The 18659-nt window shown below is 46.0% G+C and overlaps 2 protein-coding genes and 1 long non-coding RNA gene across 8 annotated transcripts in view; 2 read left to right on the top strand and 1 right to left on the bottom strand.

Moving 5' to 3' along the window:
- LOC308580037 overlaps nucleotides 1-8434 on the top strand; it is a 93636-nt gene extending 85202 nt beyond the window's left edge. Inside the window, exon 2 of the long non-coding RNA XR_014004680.1 lies at nucleotides 7549-8434. This is a non-coding gene — a long non-coding RNA (uncharacterized lncRNA). The remainder of the gene's footprint in view (nucleotides 1-7548) is intronic.
- Nucleotides 1-8434, top strand: part of LARP1 (La ribonucleoprotein 1, translational regulator) — a 68842-nt gene extending 60408 nt beyond the window's left edge. For all 4 annotated transcript variants that reach the window (XM_081181109.1, XM_081181108.1, XM_081181111.1 and 1 more), the window contains exon 19: nucleotides 1229-8434. In XM_081181109.1, coding sequence (XP_081037235.1) covers nucleotides 1229-1474 — 246 coding nt within the window. In that variant the 3' untranslated portion in view covers nucleotides 1475-8434. The remainder of the gene's footprint in view (nucleotides 1-1228) is intronic.
- FAXDC2 (fatty acid hydroxylase domain containing 2) overlaps nucleotides 7835-18659 on the bottom strand; it is a 25674-nt gene continuing 14849 nt past the window's right edge. For all 3 annotated transcript variants that reach the window (XM_081181138.1, XM_081181139.1, XM_081181140.1), the window contains 5 exons: nucleotides 17455-17576; nucleotides 15599-15804; nucleotides 14724-14829; nucleotides 10970-11136; nucleotides 7835-9374 (listed from right to left, as the gene is read on the bottom strand). In XM_081181138.1, the coding sequence (XP_081037264.1) occupies nucleotides 9218-9374; nucleotides 10970-11136; nucleotides 14724-14829; nucleotides 15599-15804; nucleotides 17455-17576 (758 nt within the window). In that variant the 3' untranslated portion in view covers nucleotides 7835-9217. The remainder of the gene's footprint in view (nucleotides 9375-10969; nucleotides 11137-14723; nucleotides 14830-15598; nucleotides 15805-17454; nucleotides 17577-18659) is intronic.

Below are 18659 nucleotides of genomic sequence, written 5' to 3'. Positions count from 1 at the left end.
ATGAGATCGGTTCTCTTTAAAATGGAACAAAATTCTCATCCAACCTTAATACGCGGGCACTACTAAAACATTGTGTTTGAGGTAACAGACTTCCATATAACTTGCTATCTCTGATGGCTCATTCCTATATGAAAGTTGGCATTCATTGTTGTGATCTTCAGGTGATTGTGCATCATTGAACAGCACCCTAAGTCTCTCCCTGTGGTATTGCACTGAAGGGGGAGAAATTACTGCTTGAACCATCTCTTTGCTGTCTTACTGATTAAGAAATCATCTCTGGAGCCATGTGCTCTCCCACCCCCCTCCATTTGCCCAGTTTTAGTATTGTGACCATCTTATGTTTTGGTCATAGTCCACGCCCACACCAGAAATAAAAATGGGTTAATGATTCTGGCTTGAAGGCAAACTGTGGTTTATGATAACTGTAGTTTGTCCAATTCAGACGCCACAGCAAAATCTCTTTGATGCAAACTGGTGAGTGAGGTAGAAAATCATAGTACAAAGAATGCATAAGTTCAAAGTACAGTTCCCAAGGGCAAACCTGAACCCGACTTTAATTCTGTAGCCTGTGTCTAGAAGTAGTTGGTCAGATTAATTGGAAGTACAGTAGCAGCAGCATCCACTGTCACGGGGACTGATTACAGCTCTGTTGAGAGGCACAGTCCAATTCATTTCAGTCACCTCTCACATTCATCCTCTCTCTCTCTCTCTCTCTCTCTCTCTCTCTCTCTCTCACACACACACACACACACACACACACACACACACACACACAGTCACTCCTTAAATTTCACCTCTAATATCTTCATATTGTCCATTGCCTTATATAAACGTTGCTTTAGAATCTCAAAAAAGCCTTCCTAAAAGAACACACAGGGCAGTCTTGTTACTCAGAGAGGTGTTCTTCAAAGCCTTGTATTCAGCTGACACAACTAGAGCTAATCGTATCTGGTATTCTCACTTGCTTACCTTCTCTCCCTTTTCTATCTCTGTATGGGAGAATCTTTCATCTCCTGTACTTATCCCCAACCCAAATTGTATGGTACTTTTGCATCATTACTTTAGCTGCTATCCGCATTGTGTGTTACCTTTCGTTCAATTCCTGCTTGTTAGCTATCTTCTATTTTGTTTTTGGTGAACAACCAGGATTTGGGGAACCTTTACTTTAAATGAAGCATGCTTGAGAGGGATGCCCAAGTGCTACATAATTATTTATTTTCTGTTTCAGCCCCCTATAGGGGAAGAAGGTGGCCACAAGAGATACCCAGCAGCATTGGGAGTCGATGGAAGGAAGCGATACCCATCTCAGTCTTCCAGCAAACCTGTCACCCAGACCCCATCCCATCAAGTCTCTGTCTCATCCAACCAAGTCCCCACCTCATCTAGCCAGCCTGTGCAGGAGGATGCCAAAAACCTGAGCCAGCCACATGCAGTTTCTACAGCGACTGTAGAAACGCAAACAATAGGGAAATAAGACACACCAGAACTTCCAATGGAAAGGGGGCAGGGACACTTGAGGGAGTTGGAATGTGGGCATCCAAAACCTGGCTGCTTACCAGAGGTGGGGACTACAACGCACACAATTTCTCTTGTTGGCTGGGAAAACAAGACGAAGCAAGCTGAAAGCATCCTTTTATTCGCTGTGATTAAGTTACTGATTGGAGCCACATCCACACATTTTCACGTCTTAGCGCCTTTCTGGGGTAGGGTTGGGAAGGGGGAGATTTTTATAAATATAAATATATATATATCTATATCAAGTTTTAAATTATTGATAGAAGTTTGTTTGGATAAACCAAAACAATTCTGCATCATGCGGCGACATGATCCAGCTCCTCCTCATCCCACTGATCAACTATGCAGCCCACTTGAAAGAAGCTGGAGGCGGTGGGCCGGACAGTGTGGTTCCATTTGGAATTTGCCTTCGGCTTTCTAAGTCCACCAGGCGCCTGTCATTCTGGTTATGACAATGCACAAGGAGTCCCTTTACCACCATCACAAGTATCACTTCTGTTACGGCTTCCCTTCCATGCTGCACACCTTTTCCATCACAGACTTGACTACTGGAAGTCAACCAAAGGACCCTAACTGAACATGGGCCCACCTCGCATTGGGCTTGCCCAGTTCCTTTGTGTGATGGGTAGAACATAAACTCGCACAGTGTCTCCCCTCACATAGGAATGCTACTCTCATGATGAGACTTTGCTAAAACAGCTTTCTCTTACACAACAAAACAAAAAACCCCACAAAAAACTTGTTTAAAAAAAAAGTCTGTCTTTGCTTCCTTCCTTGAAAATAATAAGTTGCCTTATTGTGGAGTTGGGAAATTGGAGGCATCCCTGACTTCTCTGAGCAAATTTGGAACATGGCATCTGCTTGGGACTCATCCGGGCTGTGATAATACCTACTGTTTCCCTGTCCAGTAGTGACTCTTGTCTGCAATGGCTGGTGATCTCCCCTCTGACCCAGCTGTGATTTGCATCGACTGGAACAGTACTGTTGATTTCTAGGTGAATGTTGTCTCAAGCCACCTAGACAGTTTATCTCTGGAGAAGGGGGTACTGGAGCACTAAAATCTAAGACTTCTGCTATTGTGTAGTTGGTGCTGATGTAAATGTGTCAACTTTTCTAGTGCCCTTCCTGCTACAGCAACTACACATGCTATTGCCTCACTCAGACCTCCAGGTGCACTGCCATTTTCCTCCGTCTCCCACCAGGGCAGGCCAGGCCAGGAACTAGCCTGTTGATCTCATGAACTCTTCCTATCCCATGGTAGGCAGGCAGATGTGCCAGGAATAGGTAATTGCACAGAGAAGATCCACTGGCACACATCCTTGCTCTTTAATATATATGGTTGAAGAATGTGTGTACAGAGAAATGAGCTTTAAAGCAAACAAGGTGGGATTTTTGTGTGTGGTGGTTTCCAAAAAAGAGGTGGCTTGCTAAGTGTTAACTTCCCTATGCAGGCCCTCCCTTTCTGTAGACTCTTGAATTACTGGCATGCTAGCCTGCCTGCCTGCCTTCCCTGGGTTGACCATGTAGCCACGGAGGACCCAGCTGTGTTTAGACTCTTCTCTAGCTAACAACACCTTGACTGTCTTGCATCATGAAATCACTTCATGTATTGGAACCATGTCCACTCATCCTGTGTCATAGAACTTTATACAAAGCACCATGATTGACTTAACTGCTCTTGGGTTAACTGCTTGGAACTAAGTCTGAGACTATTGGCAGTGTGTGACTGCATGGCTCTTGACATCTTAAAAGCAGCTGGTACTGGAGCTATAGAAGTGAACTTCAGAGAAGATGGAAGCATATGTGTACAGACAACTTGTTTCTGACAACATGCTTTATTGTTTCCTACATTTTGTTATATTGCCTAATGTACTGTCCCTGTTCTGCAAGCCAGAGATTTTAGTAGGAGATGGAAGAGCTGTGATTGCTTGGTCATTATGCCACCCAAGCTTGCCCTGTGACTCTAAAGAGGGATGAATGGTGGTGGGGATGAATGGTGGTGGCAATATTTCTATGTGGTCCTACACACAATGGCCTGGCTCCAAACAGTCTCCACCCTTCTTTCCCAGTAATGCATGATGCTGGAGGCACTTCCATGATGCTGGAGGCTAATACCTTCCTATCTGCAGCCACTCACATGCTCTGCTCTGGAGGATCCCACAGCCTTTTCTGGGTGTGGAGACTTATTGCCATAAAGGGTGCGAAGGAGCACCCTTACGCTACTTTGGATCCTAGACCATTGTTAGGGGTGGGGAGAGGAAGAGAGGTGTGTCATCAACACACATTTTAGAGGTTACATTCTAGGCCTGTTTCTCAGATTTTTAACATGCTGCAAAGAGTGTGGCAATGAGGCCTGTGTCAGGTAAGGATGTTTTTATTCCCAGCCAGTTGGAGCAACACTTTTTTACTTTAGGAATGCAGGGGATATGATGCTAGGGCGGTTGGTTGATTTCTGTCACTCCTCTTCTAGGATGTTGGTACTGCAGATGTAGATAATTGAGGACATGGGCCTTACTGCCTTAGGAGAGCCTGTTGTGTCTAGCTAATGTTATTTCATTTTAGCTGTGTCAAGCATGCTATTAATGGGAGTTTGTTATGGAGCAGTCTTGGGTGACCATGCAGTTAACTTGTGCCCTGTGGTTCTAGTTTTTTGCTGCATAAGTTGTGATCCTGTATTATATCAAACCCTCAGCCTCTCATTGTGGTACCATTAAAAGACATGAGCATTTCACCAGGTGTGGCAGAATACCCACTGTGAGCTTCGCCAAGTGCATTGCAGTAGCAGAACCATGTTAACATGGAATTGGCAGTCAGAACTACTGCTGTCTTCTAATTTCGCTAGTACAACATGGCGCAATGAAGCTGCTTTTCTTGTTTGGCAGAATTTCAATTGGTAATGGGCTGAAATCCTAACTTTTGTAACTTGATCACAATTCAGTTTTGAATAAGGCAAAGCATGTATTGGGGAACTGCTGCTTGTGAGACAGGAGTATGTGTTCAGGCTTGATGACATAGTGAGATTAACCAGAGCATTTTTGTTTAAAGGTTTCATCTTTGAACTTTCATCCAAGTGGCGATGAGTGCTGAAGTCTTGCTCTAAAAATGGTTTGTCTGTTTCATTTCAGTGATAAGCTGCTTGTCTTTGCTGATGAAGAACTGAAGGCAAACAATTGTTGGTGGTGTAGAAAAGCATTCTGGTGTGGTATAGGAGATCAGTTAAGGATGCAGGGTTAGTTTGTGGAAAGAGGAGATAAGAATCTCATATTGATTCCTCTGTGGATGTCCCAGGATATACCATGAAATTGGACCACAAAGTTCTTACCTACCGTTCAAGCGATAAGCTGAAGGTACTTGCTTACTTGAAGGGAGCGTAGCCTTTTGGAACCTTGATGGGTCAGTCTCCTGCATCATCTTGACATGACAATGGCCGCATGTGTTTGTAGACACGTTACTGTTAGTATGCACATCCAGTGCCTTGGCTGTTCAGTGCCAGAAAGTCATAGCATTATTCCTATAAAGATGGTATCCAGCTTTCTGTGTGGGTATTGGTACACTCAGTTTTCACCACCCTGGTTCAAAGTTTCCCTACACTTTGGGAAGAGAGTATAGTAACGATTTTGTTTCAATGTTATGTCTTGGTTTTTAAAGCAGACCAAGTCAATGGACACTGGTATCCTGTCCCTCAAACATATGCAGTGGTAGTTCTAGTCGTGTTGTTTTTAGGAAGCCACCAGCTATTGCCCAATGTATGAGACTTAGGTTAAAACAGTGTTTCCCAGTGGGAACTCAAGCAGTCTTATAGGTAAGCAGTAACTTTAAAGAAGTGTCATCCTGGGTAGCTGACCTCTGGGCAGGGTAATAGGGTGGGGGTCTGAAATCTGGTTTAGGACATACAGGGAAAGTAAGTGACCTTTATTAGGTGTTGGTGCTCAGTCTGTCCTTAGCCCCATTCTGCTCCTTCTCCCACTTTTGCAGCTGTTGGGTTGCTCCAGTTCTGTACTTGTCCATCTTGCTTCTAGTTGGTTAGTTGAATGTACCGTTAACACATGACACAGTAACCTCAGTACTCTGCCATAACATTTGTGTTGTTGTTTTTAATAGAGTAATGGGATGGGAGCCATCTTTCATGCCTTGCTCATTTTTCTTTTAAGCAAAAACAATCAAATCTGTTAACGCAGCAAACTCTGCCGTGCTCTATTATCTCTCCATATGGATCCTCTTCTGAAACTTGGATTTGTCAATAACTTTTTAAAAAATCAGCTAGGTTTTTAGAAGGGATGGGTAGCTACATTGTTAAATGCCTCAGTTATTTTTTTTAATCAAATTTCATATATGAGTGGTTTTATGGGGGGGGTGGCGGGAAATTTCATCTCAGCAACATGGGTTTGGACAAAGTGGTTTTTTAAATTAAAAAATTCTAAGGATAACATTTCTGTTAGTTTACATTTTAACTTTCTGAAGACACTTGAACATAGGACCGATGTATCTGTGATGAGGACACCCTATGGTTGGAAGCATCGAAAGGGCATGGGTTTAACCATCCTTTTTTGGTTTTACAGACTTTGTTTTTCCAAGTCTGGCCTTCTGTTGCCCTTCTTTTTTGTTTATTTCCTCAATGGTATTGTTCCTGTATCTATTTGTCCTCCTTCCCAGAATATAGATCTTGGTACAACAGGGTGGTCTGGGTCACTGATATCCTTTGGAAAATGGATTTCAATGTCCTTGGCAGAAGCTTTTGCCCACCAAAGCCTTCCTGCTGTAGCATTGCCATGTGCTATAAAACAGGAATGGCTGAATTCTCCTATCATCGTTGGCTTTGTCCCTGCAGTGGTGCACTACCGTGGTGGTTGGGATTTCCAGCCTATGAAACTGTGACTCAGAAGTCAACACTGAGCTTTAAATGGTGGTGGTTGGAGCTTCCTTAGTGTGAAGTTGTGTTAAGCTGCTAAAAAACAAAAAAACAACCCTTCAGATGAGGAACCTGCAAAAAGATGCAATGATTGTTTTGTATAGATGTCTGATAATGCCATCACAGTAGGAAAAGAACCATCAGTTTGTTTGGTTTGCTTGCTCTGCCTGAGCAGGCTTGTATGTATTCATGCTCCAACCTTGCCCCTTCTGCTAAAACAAAACCCCAGAAGTGTTTGTAATCACTTTCAGCTGTATTTATTATTGAGAGAACTTTTAAACCAACTGTTACCGTATATCACCTGGGAGGAAAAGATCTTGTTAATATGGCCCACCATACACAATCCCATCTGTTAATAGTATGTAAATCTTAACCCATGTGCTAGGATCATCATCACATTGGGGGAGGGGGAGGGGGGACAGGGGAAGGAAGAGGAAACAAATTGTAAAATACTTGAATGAGAGCCTGTATTATAAACAGTAATATTATTCAGAGTATCTGCTTTCTAGGCTGATGTGACTCATTATTCTAGTAGTGCTTTAGTCCTTTGTAATTTGTGGTAATTATGCTTTTTCCTTTTTAATACAAAAATGTATAAAAATAAAAACCTCAAAAGACCATGCAATTTGCACACTCTTGTTTCTACCTTGAGGCTATTTCTACTAATGGCAACCACATGTGGACCAGAGAACTGGGAGATGCATGATACGATGATGTAATGGCAGGATAAGTGTTAAAAATGTTACTATTCAAGATGAATGTCCTTTTGCACTTTCAGTATTATGTACTCTAGCAAGATTCCTGGTTGCCTACGTTACTTAAACTGTTCTTCAAAGAATGAAAAATGAGGCAAAGAAGCAACCTGTGTGTATGCCACTTTTGATTATAGACTCAAATGACTAAATGGGCCTCCATACAAAAATAAGTATTACTGCACACCGACAGCTAAATATTTGGAATAGATCATTGTACTGTAGCATTCTCCAGCAATGAATAATTAAGCTCTTAAGTTTAGGGATGTTTTATTGTAGGACTCAAGCCTCTTGTATGTCTTCTGCCTAGAGTGGCACAGTGATATTTATTGCCTCATCTGCTGTTCCTTGAGGACTAGGCCCATGTGGAAGTAAAACGAGAATGGTTGTGTTTGCTTTCCATTCCAGGGTCACCAAACAGCTAATTTTTCTAATGAGTTTTAGTGAGTATAAAAGAAGATCATAATGCTCTCTTTGGCTGTGTTAATTAACTCCACTGTCTCTTTAAAAATCTTCAATTGTTACTTGGAGAGGCATGGCTTACAATGATATTTATTTATATCCACATTTTTCCCTGATGGATTCAATGTGCCCTACAGCTAAAATAGAAACAGCTGCAAACATAAGGAAAAATAGAAATAAAAAAAATCAATTAAACATAGAAATCTTTAATAGATCATATGGAGTGATAAAGCTTTACCCCCCACCACCTTTTTTACAGTTAAGCAGCACAAGAGTTTCTTGCTATACAACAGCATGATGCCTTACATTGTACTGTTCAGTAGGACTACTCATTCAGCTTGGTACTCTGGGAGAAGGCAGATTTCAGTCCCCTGCTTTCTTCTGAGATTAGGAATACCGTATTTTTCTGTGTATAAGACACCCCCATGTATAAGACGAGCTCCATTTTTTAAAAACGAAATTAAGTTGTTTAGCTTTTTTGGGGTGTGGGGAGGGGGTCAATTGCTCACCCGCCTGCCCGCCGCTGCCGATCACTTGCCACAGCCACTGCTGATCACGCACCTTGCTGCAGCCAATCGTCTGCCCACTTGCCGCAACTATCAGCCCACCCACCCACTTGCCACAGCTGCCAATTGCCTGCCCAGTTGCCACAGCCAATCGCCAGCAGGCCTTGCAGCCACCAATCACCTGCCCAATCGCCACTGCCAATCTTCTGCTTGCTGCTTCCATTAATCACACGTCCCCATCTGCATTCACTATCCATGTATAAGATGACACCCAATTTTTGCCTATTTTTTTTTAGCAAAAAGCATCCTCTTATACACAGGAAAATGTGGTAAATGCTCTCGAATGTCCCTGCTCTTGGTCCTTTGTTGAGTCGGGCTGAAATTCTAACTTTGAATTCTATGAGAGTTGGTTGTTTTCTGTAAGCCAGAAAGTATAGTCTCTCACCTCCAGCACCCTTTGTTATACAGTACTTTTAGCTGTTTGCTTTCCTTGGTCAACCACAACCATTTCTGTAGATCAGGGGTCTGCAACCTTTAAAACAAAAAGAGCCACTTGGACCCGTTTCCGAAGAAAAAAAAACTGGGAGCCGCAAAACCATTGTGACATTTAAAACAAATATATCTCCGGAGCCGCGATCTGACAGCGGGTGGGAAGGTGACGTCGGGACGCTGCGTGACTAACACACGCACTGCCCCCATGCGACGTCACAGCCAGTACAGCGCCCGCCACAGTGGGGAGTGTCGGGACGCACAATGCGCCTCCTCCCCTCGCTAGTATCCGCCCCGGAGCCGCGGCAAAGGTGTAAAAGAGCCACATGCGGCTCCGGAGCCGCGGGTTGCCTACCCCTGCTGTAGATGCTACCATTCATTCATCTTCTGTCATGGTGCTCTACAAACATGAGTGTTACCCTGATCCTTTTCAGAGGCTGTGTTATAGGTCAAGCTGTCTCTTGCCAATGAAAACATGAAACCTGCCACAATACTCTTGTAGAATGCCTTGTGAGAAAATCTGATATCTCCTGATTCTTGTGATTATCTGGATGATGGCGAAGGAAATAAGCTGCACTTAAGGGTCACTCTGATTTCTTAGGACAATCAGGAATGCTTTCAGTGAGGGGGGTGAAGCTCAACAGAATTGTGTGTCTCTCGTAGGCCTTTGATTGCTTGAACAACAGATCTGTTCCATGCAGGCGGTCCAGCACACCCAAGACACCATAGCACTGATTGAATCTGGTGAAAAATAAAGGGAAATAATTACATACTTTTAATGGTGAACATACTGTAATAATGTAGGCGTTTCCCTTCCATTCAACCCTGACTTAATCATTTAAATTTTGATCCTCCATATTGTTTTGTACCATATTGTTGCTTTCAAGCTCTCTGCCATCTGAAAGCAGGATGAGGTGGGGGGCCTTGCATGTTTAAATTTTCTAGTTTTAAATACCGTATTTTTCATTCTATAGGACGCACATTTCCCCCTCCAAAAATTAAGGGGAAATGTGTGTGCGTCCTATAGAGCGAATGCAGGCTGCGCCGCTAAGCCCAAAGCTAGAACAGGAAGACGGAGCACTGTGGAGCGCTCCGTCTCGCTGCTCTAGCTTGGGGACGGTGCCTTCACCCTGCTGTCCTGCAGAAGCTAGCAAGGCTGTTCCCAAGCCAGAACAGCGAGACGGAGGGCTCCATCTCGCTGCTCTAGCTTGGGGACGGCTGCGCGCAAACCTCTGTAGGGCAGCGGGGCGCTGCGCTCCAAAGGCTTCAGGGATCTTTGAGGCTGGCAGTGGGGGAGAGCAGCGCTTCCCCCCACCGCCAGCCCCACAAGCTCTGGTGAATGTACCTTGAACGCACCTTGTTTTAGAGGGGGAGAACAAGAAAAAAATTTTTTTCCCTGTTCTCCCCCTCCTATGGTCCGGTGCGTCCTATGGTCCGGTGCGTCCAATGGAGCGAAAAATGCGGTAGATATGTTTGCGCAATAGTGACTTATCAGGTTTGTGAATGTTGTATACGGAAGGTTTTTTAATTTAAAAAGCCTAAAGTTTTTTTAAACACCCCACCCCACCCTGCAAAAAACAAAACCCAACCCCATAAAACTGCTCTTTGCATTGGGAGGGAAACTTTCTATTGCTGCTTCCCCCATCCCCAACACAAATAACTCTGGCAATGGCTTTAGTTGCAAAGAGCATATTGGAAGAGTAAAACACTGCTGTTATTGAAAGTAGAAACACTACACTTAACTGTAATGTGACTCACAGAGCCAGAGTAGGAAATCAGTGGACCTCTAGATATTGTTGAAGCTCAATTTCTACCACCCCTGATCATTGGCCATGCTGGCTGGTGCTGATGGGAATCGGCAGTGATCTGGAGGGCCACAGATTGCCTTAGAGGTAATATTTATGAGTGCCTGTTGGGGAATATTTCATCCCATGGATAGCAATATAGTTTGCCTAGACCAAATTCATTTCTGGCAGTGTGAGACCAGTTACATAAAGCCACAATAAGTAGCTGAGCACAGAGCGCAGAAGAGTATTTCCCCCACCCCAGAAAACAAGATATGCCTGAAGATTTTGAGTACTTTCATATGCTAGGATAATAGTGGGTTTGGGGGGGAGGGGGGTATGGAAGGCATTAGAATAGATATTACAGATGCTGTGGCGAAAAGTTAGAATCTTCTTGTGTGTTGAACTTCAGCCAAGGCTTAGACAACGGTCCTAAGAATGCTGACAAAATTAAGTGAAGTCCGTTCCAGCAGCTGTATGCATCAACCTGCCCCCCCCCGGTCCCCATTCTGAGTGAGGGAAATGTGGCCTGTAAGAACAAAATCTAATTACTTGAGGTGATGATAGTCATGGAACTCTGGTGAGGGCAGGAAAGGTAAATGGTAGCCACAGTGAGAAATGGTGGTGGCCAGAAAGGCAAGGGAGTGCCAAACCATGATGGATGTAACATGAGATCCCATGAGGATTGGGCCAGTCATCACAGGCAGCATGTTGGAAACCTGGAATATAAGTGCAGATTCATAATGGTGAACATGTACACAGAAAATATTCCTAAACAGAGGGTGGTGAGCTTCAAAGATTGATGCTCCACTGTTGAAAAGCTGGTGCTTTGAGTGTCATATATATTCTATGTGCAGATAAAAGGGTTTCTTCAAAGAGATCTGCTGGGCGTTTTAACATCTGACGCTGCATATTGGTTGCAAATCTCCTTTGACGTTACTCCCCCGCTCCAAAAGTGCTTTAGTGCTAACCTGGTTCTTGCCCTGGGCACTTGCTAACGTGAAAGAGGAAGCCGTGTCAAATTAATGGAAGGAAGAACCGTAGGCCTGATCTCCCTCATACTTCGTTGATATGCCAGGGTGGGTGAGTAGCAATTCAAGTCCACAAGCGGGAACAGGAGACTAGTAGGGCTACCTTATTTTACACCATGCCTTATTTTACACCATCTTATTCCCAGAACCAAGATTGGCTCGTATTACTTATTTTTGTCTGACATATGTCACCTCTTCTCTTCTCAGCCTGTTGTGAGAGATCCCTTTTGAGGCAGCAGAGGAAAAGGAAATCATTCTGGATAGCTCAGTTGGTTAGAGCGTGGTGCTGATAGCACCAAGGTTGCAGGTTCGATCGCCAGATGGGACAGCTGCTTATTCCTGCAATGCAGGGTGTTGGATTAAATGACCCTCAGGGTCCCTTCCAACTCTTTAATTCTATGATTCCTGTAACCCCTCCGATTTTTTTAAAACAGTCAAAAGAGACAGGTTCTTACAGGATCACCTAAGTTGCTGCGTAATTCTACTAGGGTGAGATGAGTCACTTTAGAAATAGTCACCTTACTCAATAAGGAAAGCTGTTCCAACTCAAATGGGCAGACCAGTTCACTTAGCCCCTTCCCTGTGGATATGGCCAGCCAGAAGCAGTGACTTAGAGAGATCCTTAAGAATGTTCACACTTCAGCTCTCCCCACCCCTTTCCACTATCTCTCTTCTGTTCCCCCAAAGGCCATCTGTAGTCAGCTACCTTCTGGTCTTTCACCCATTAGGTCATCCAGCTGAGTCATTCAGTTCCTCCCAGTTTTCCTGAGATACTCGAGGCAGCTTCTAGCTGCCTGGCAGAAGTGCACTGCAGAGGGTTTTCAATAATTAGTACTGCTATCCTTGCTGGCTAAAGGAGTCATGTTGCCCACCTGCAATAAAACTACTTTTTAATATCCCCAAACAGACAACTAAGGTCTCCTAAGAAAAGAATGGGAAATGCAGTACTTAAACTTGTTTGTATATTTTAAGGGACAGTAGTTCCACCCTAGGGGCGCGGGTGGCACTGTGGTCTAAACCACTGAGCCTTGGGCTTGCCGATCAGAAGGTCGGCGGCTTGAATCCCAGTGACGGGGTGAGCTCCCGTTTCTCTGTTCCAGCTCCTGCCAACCTAGCAGTTCGAAAGCACGTCAAAATGCAAGTAGATAAATAGGTACCACTCCAGCAGGAAGCTAAACGGTGTTTCCATGCGCTCCTCTGGTTTCAGTGTTCTTTTGCACCAGAAGCAGCTTAGTCATGCTGGCCACATGACCTGGAAAAACTGTCTGCGGACAAACACCGGCTCCCTCGGCCAGTAAAGCGAGATGAGCACTGCAACCCCAGAGTCATTCATGACTGAACTTAACTGTCAGAGGTCCTTTACCTTTACCTTTAGTTCCACCTTGCCTTAGAGTCCTACACCTAGACTGTACCATTTTGGTTATAAAGCAGAGGTGGTTTTGAGAGTCATCCTCCTGCGTCTCTCTCATTCCACTGTGGTCAGTGAATGGGAATGTCTGACTGGCACCTCATAGGAACCTTCCTGAAGCAGACGGAAATGCCTCTGAGAAGAAGATTCACAGCTAAGAACATTCTTTTCTGTGGTCTCTGTGCAGTCTATACAGATTTTATGCCTATGCAGAGGTATATTGGAACATTTTATTTTTTTTATATGAGCACTTAGCAATTGTCTAAACCACTGAGCCTTTCGGGGGGGTGCTGATAGTAAGGTCAGCAGTTTGAATCCATGCAATGGGGTGAGCTCCTGTTGCTTTGTCCCAGCTCCTGCCAACCCAGGAATTCAAAAGCATACGAGCACGAGTAGATAAATAGGTACCACTGCAGCGGGAAGGTAAACAGCGTTTCCATGCACTCTGGCACTCATCATGGTGTTCTGGGCACCAGAAGCATTTTAGTCATGCTGGCTACATGACCCAGAAAAGCTGTCTGCTGACAAACACCGGCTCCCTCGGCCTGAAAATGGAGATAAGCACTGCACCCCATAGTTGCCGTTGACTGGACTTAACCGTCAAGAGGTCCTTTACTATCAATAATCAACAAAACTCAATTTTTTTTTACTTCCTTATGCAAGGAAATTTTCAGTTAACACAGAATTGCAGTATTTCTACTAAAAATATTTCAAAACCTACTTGAATTTTCTTTCACAGGAGGTAATTATTTTTTCAATAATATTTTATCAAGGGCAACCAGTTTTCCCAGAATAGACACTTGCCAATATAAGTAAGCTGCTTAAATAAGATGTTGCTTTGCCAATATTACCTAATCCGAAACTTTATTAAGCCATGCAGCTCAGGTGTTGCAATGGTTCATTAGACCAGTGTTTCCCAACCTTTTTTGGGCAAAGGCACACTTGTTTGATGAAAAAAATCTCGCGGCACACCACCATTACAGCCCCGTGACGTCAGCGCGCAGCGTCACGCCAGGAGGGACGCACGAAAGTGAAAGTTTTCAATTTTTTTCCCTCCCCCTTGCCGGGGAACCTCCAAGCTTTGGGGGTGGGGGGGAGGAGGCAGCAAAGCGAGGGACTGAGGGACCCTAACCCTAACCCTAACCCTCACCGATCACCCGGGAAAGCATGCGAACGAGGAGCCCCCGTGTCCTGCTCCCGGCAGCGGACGGCACAAAGCGAGGAGGCCTGGACAAGGCAGCACGCTCCCTGCTCTCGCTGCATCGGGGCTTTTCTCCTCCAGGCCACTTTCGAAGTCCCCTTCTCCGCTCCCAAGAGCCGGAGCCGCTGCTTCCAGGCCCTGTCCGAGCCCCGACTTGTGGCCTCACTTCGAGGAGCGCCTGTTGCTGGGGACGGGGCTGCATCCCCCTCAGCCACCGCCTCGCTTCCTTCCAGGAGACCCGACGGCTCCCCCTCTCCCGCTCACCCTCCTGCGCCCGCAGCAGACCGAGACCTCCCCGCCCCCGCCCGGCTCGGCCCTACCTGGGCGCCTCCAAGCCCGGCCGGCTCCGCGTCGCGCTCCACGCCGGGCAGCTGCGGCGGGGGCGCGCGGTGGCCCGGCTGAGCGCGCCGCGGAGCCGCCGCGCCATCGCTCGCGAGTCCCTCCGAGAGCCCTCGGGACTGACTCCGGAGTCGCGAGGCGTCGCGTCGCCCAGGGAAGAGGCGGCTTCCCACAAGTCCTCCGGGAAGCAAACGCCCTCGCCCGCCTCCCTGCAGGCAACATCTCGCGGCACACCAGGCAACATCTCACGGCACACTAGTGTGCCGCGGAACACCGGTTGGGAAACACTGCATTAGACTTCCTTCAGCTGCCAGTTGTGCCACTTACCACATGCTCAATTGGATGAGCATAGAGAGAAGTTACACCGATAGGAGCAGTCCATTCATGGTGCTTTTTATGAATGTGTTTGTATAGGAGAGGGTGATGAAGAAGCCTGCAGGTGAAGAAGCAGAGACAATGTGCCATATTTTATCTGTGGGCAGAACAGCTGGTGTTGAGGCACCATGCAAGGCAGCTACCGTATTTACTCGAGTCTAATGCACAATTGAATCTAATGCACACCTCAATTTTCAGAACCTTAAAGCCAAAAAAGGTATTTGCTGGCGAATGTAAATGTGCCATCGAATCTAATGCGCACCTTAATTTTCGCAATGTAATTTGGCCAAAAAAGTAGAGCATTAGATTCGAGTAAATACAAGGGGATGGGGATAACAGCATGATTACTTCACACTACATGTGCAATTGTGGCAACTACACTTCAGTAAAACAACCACCACCACTATCTAATCTATCGCATCCTGTTAGCTATGTTTAACTAGAAAATAACTTTTTTGAAGGCGTGGAAACAGGAGCCTTAAAATGCCAGTCTAAATCTAGCCTGTAGAATACTGCATATTAGAAGAAGAGGAGGAGGAGGAGTTTGGACTTGATATCCCGCTTTATCACTACCCGAAGGAGTCTCAAAGCGGCTAACATTCTCTTTTCCCTTCCTCCCCCACAACAAACACTCTGTGAGGTGAGTGGGGCTGAGAGACTTCAAAGAAGTGTGACTAGCCCAAGGTCACCCAGCAGCTGCATGTGGAGGAGCAGGGAATCGAACCCGGTTCACCAGATTACGAGTCCACCGCTCTTAGCCACTACACCACACTGGCTCTCCCAGGAGGGGAGCCCAGCATGTTACCTCAATGTAATGTGCGCCTTACCGGTGAGAGTAATAGAAGAGAATTTCCTCCAATAGCGTAAAGATTGCCAGCTCGAGAAGAAACCTATGGAAAGTGGGCAAGTGCAAATTGCATGGCTCCCCCTTCCATTTCATGATAGGGAGCATGAGGATAATCATGGGCAGAGAGATGAAAAAATCATTGAACAGGGCTGTTCGTATGGCATTCTGCAGTTTTTTTCTGTCCACCTAGGGGGAGAGGCAAAATGAACCTGGGTCAAAATGTGGAACAGCACCGCCTATGCTGGGAGGAACATTCTACAAGCCTGGAAGACTCTTGGCTACAGAGGCTTGAAGTGGCTTTTCCTCTCTACTTGCCAAATAAAAAGGCTTTACCGTATTTTTTGCACCATAACACTCACTTTTTTCCTCCTAGAAAGTAAGGGGAAATGTCTGTGCGTGTTACGGAGCGAATGCCTACGGATGGCGGGGGGATCTGCTGCAGTCGTGAGCAGAGGATCCATGGTTCCCCTTCCTTCCCTCCTCCATGGCTTGCTTTGAAACAGCAAAGCAGGAGAAGAGCCGCTGAGTGAGGAGGAGAGAGAGACAGAGAGCCTGCTTGCTTTAAAGGAGCAAAGCGGGAGAGGATAGGAGCCGCTTACACAAGTGTAAGCGGCTCCTGTCCGGTTGGCTCCTTTAAAGCAAGCAGGCTCTCTGTCCCTCTCTCCTCCCCACTCGCTAAATAACAGCAAAGTTTTTTGCAAGCAGGCTCTCTGTCCCTCTCTCCTCCCCACTCGCTAAATAACAGCGAAGTTTTTCGCAAGCAGGCTCTCTGTTCCTCTCTCCTCCCCACTCCTCCTATAAGAGCCTTCTCCTCTTATACCCCTCTTCTGCATTATTAACAGCATCCTGCTCCACCCACCCCACGCGTGTTCCTTGTCCCTTGAGTGCTTTCCTTCCCTCCTCACTTAAAACGTGGTTACAAAGCACGGATCCACATGGATCCTCAGGATTTTTGCACTGGGTCACCCCAAATTCACCATCAGATCACATAGCATGTCCATGGCTACAGCTTGCACCAAAAAAATCACGCACCTACTGTTGCCTGGGGCCGCAGTGGTGCAAAAACGTGGTTACAAAGCACAGATCCACATGGATCCTCAGGATTTTTGCATTGGGCTACCCCAAACTCACCGTCAGATCACATGTCTGTGGCCACAGCATGAACCACAAAAATCATACATCCACTGTTTCGTTTAGAATATTTTTTTTCTTGTTTTCCTCCTCTAAAAACTATGTGCGTGTTATGGTCTGGTGCATGTTATAGAGCAAAAAATGTGGTAAGTTCTAAATCTTCAGTCACTGCATACTCAGGCTTCATGGTCCTTGTGGAGCAATTAGGATAAAGGCACAGGAACAACACTGATCCTTTTTTTGTGGGACTGGGAAACAGTTCTCTTATTTTATTGAAGGTGCATCTTCTGTTAGGACAATTGGGACGATAAATTTACCCACCACTATAAAGAAAATGTTAGAATAACTAGCAGTCACTAAAAATGCCACCGCCTTCCATTCCAATTTTTAAATGCCTGCTGAAAACATTTTTATTCCGTAGGGCCTATGCAGGGAGTTGAAGCTCACTCTGAATGTGACCTTGGGCCAATCACTTTCTATCCTCAGTCTACGCTATTGCACAGAGCTAACAAAGGGAAGAAGACACTTCCTGGAGAAACAGATAAAAATAACAAAATGATATCTACCCAAATCAACATATTTTTAACTGCTGGATGTATCCCCTGACAAAGGCTAGAAAGGCTATCTGTGATGGGGAGGAATCAACAGCTCCCACTCAGAACAAACAAACGCAGGGCTGCCATATTTGTGCAAAAAAATACCCACAGGATCATTCTTTCCCAACTGAATGCGGTATTTGGTGATGAAACTCGGCTTCCCAGTCACATCTGCTACCATCAAGATTCCATTGAAGCTCCAGAAAACCAGGACAGGAATTATTCCAGTGCCTGTAGTACAAGAAGAGGGAAAGAGTGAATGCGGACAGGAGGGCTTCTTTTGGGCTCAGACACAAGAGATGGAACCTAAACTTCCTAACCAGAGGATAGCAGCTCAATAAGAAAAGGATAAGAGCAGGAAATGAGCGGCATGGGAAGAGACCACAGTCATAGATGTTGTTCAAATGGACAAGCGGAAGGGAGAGACTAATTCTATTTTTGTCGACTGAATTTCATTGTGGCTTTCACTTGAGCAATTGCTAGAGCTTACGTTGCTAGAGACTCTTACGTTCACGCCTGATGCTTCATAGTAGGAGTAGGGAACTTGTGGCCCTACAGATATTCTTGGAGTACAACTCCCTGAGCATTGGCCATGCTGGCTGGGGCTGATAGGAGTTGTGGTCCAACATCCTCTGGAGCAGGGGTCAGCAACCTAAGACCCACAAGGAGCCCACAGGGGTCGTTTAACTGGCCCATGAGCCGCCCGCTCGGTGAGTCCCCACATGCTGCGCTAAAGCGGTGCAGCGCCGAAAATTGCATCTGTGCATAACACAGATGTTGGAAATTGTGCACGATCCAGCCCATGGAGGGATCTACTGAAGTGAACCAGCTCAGGCAAGGTAAACCTTGCTGACCCCTGCTCTGGAAGGCCACAAGTTCCCCTGCTATTTGCATTATACCAGTGGGCTACATAGGAAGAGATGCAAAAGGTTCCTTGGTGAGATGCAGCACCATAACAACAACAACAACCACCACCACCACCACCACCTTATTACCGTATTTTTCGCCCTATAAGACGCACTTTTCCCCCTCCAAAAATGAAGGGGAAATGTGGGTGCGTCTTATGGGGAGAATGCAGGCTTTCACTGAAGCCTGGAGAGCGAGAGGGGTTGGTGTGCACCGACCCCTCTCGCTCTCGTGGCTTCAGGAGAGCCCCAGCGCCAGCCCCACAAGGTCGGGGGACAGAGGGAGGCGGAACACCGCCATCCCGCTGTCTCCCGAAGTGGTTTGGACGCTGACGGCGGGGAGAAGAGCGCTTCTCCCCGCTGCCTGCCCCACCACTCCGGGGACAGCAGGGAGACGCAGCGCGTCTCC

The sequence above is a fragment of the Podarcis bocagei genome (genome assembly GCF_964188305.1).
Source record: "Podarcis bocagei genome assembly, chromosome: 2".
Taxonomy (NCBI): Eukaryota; Metazoa; Chordata; class Lepidosauria; order Squamata; family Lacertidae; genus Podarcis; species Podarcis bocagei.
The sequence above is the reverse complement of the archived record's forward strand: the minus strand, read 5'-3'. Positions and strand labels throughout refer to the sequence as shown.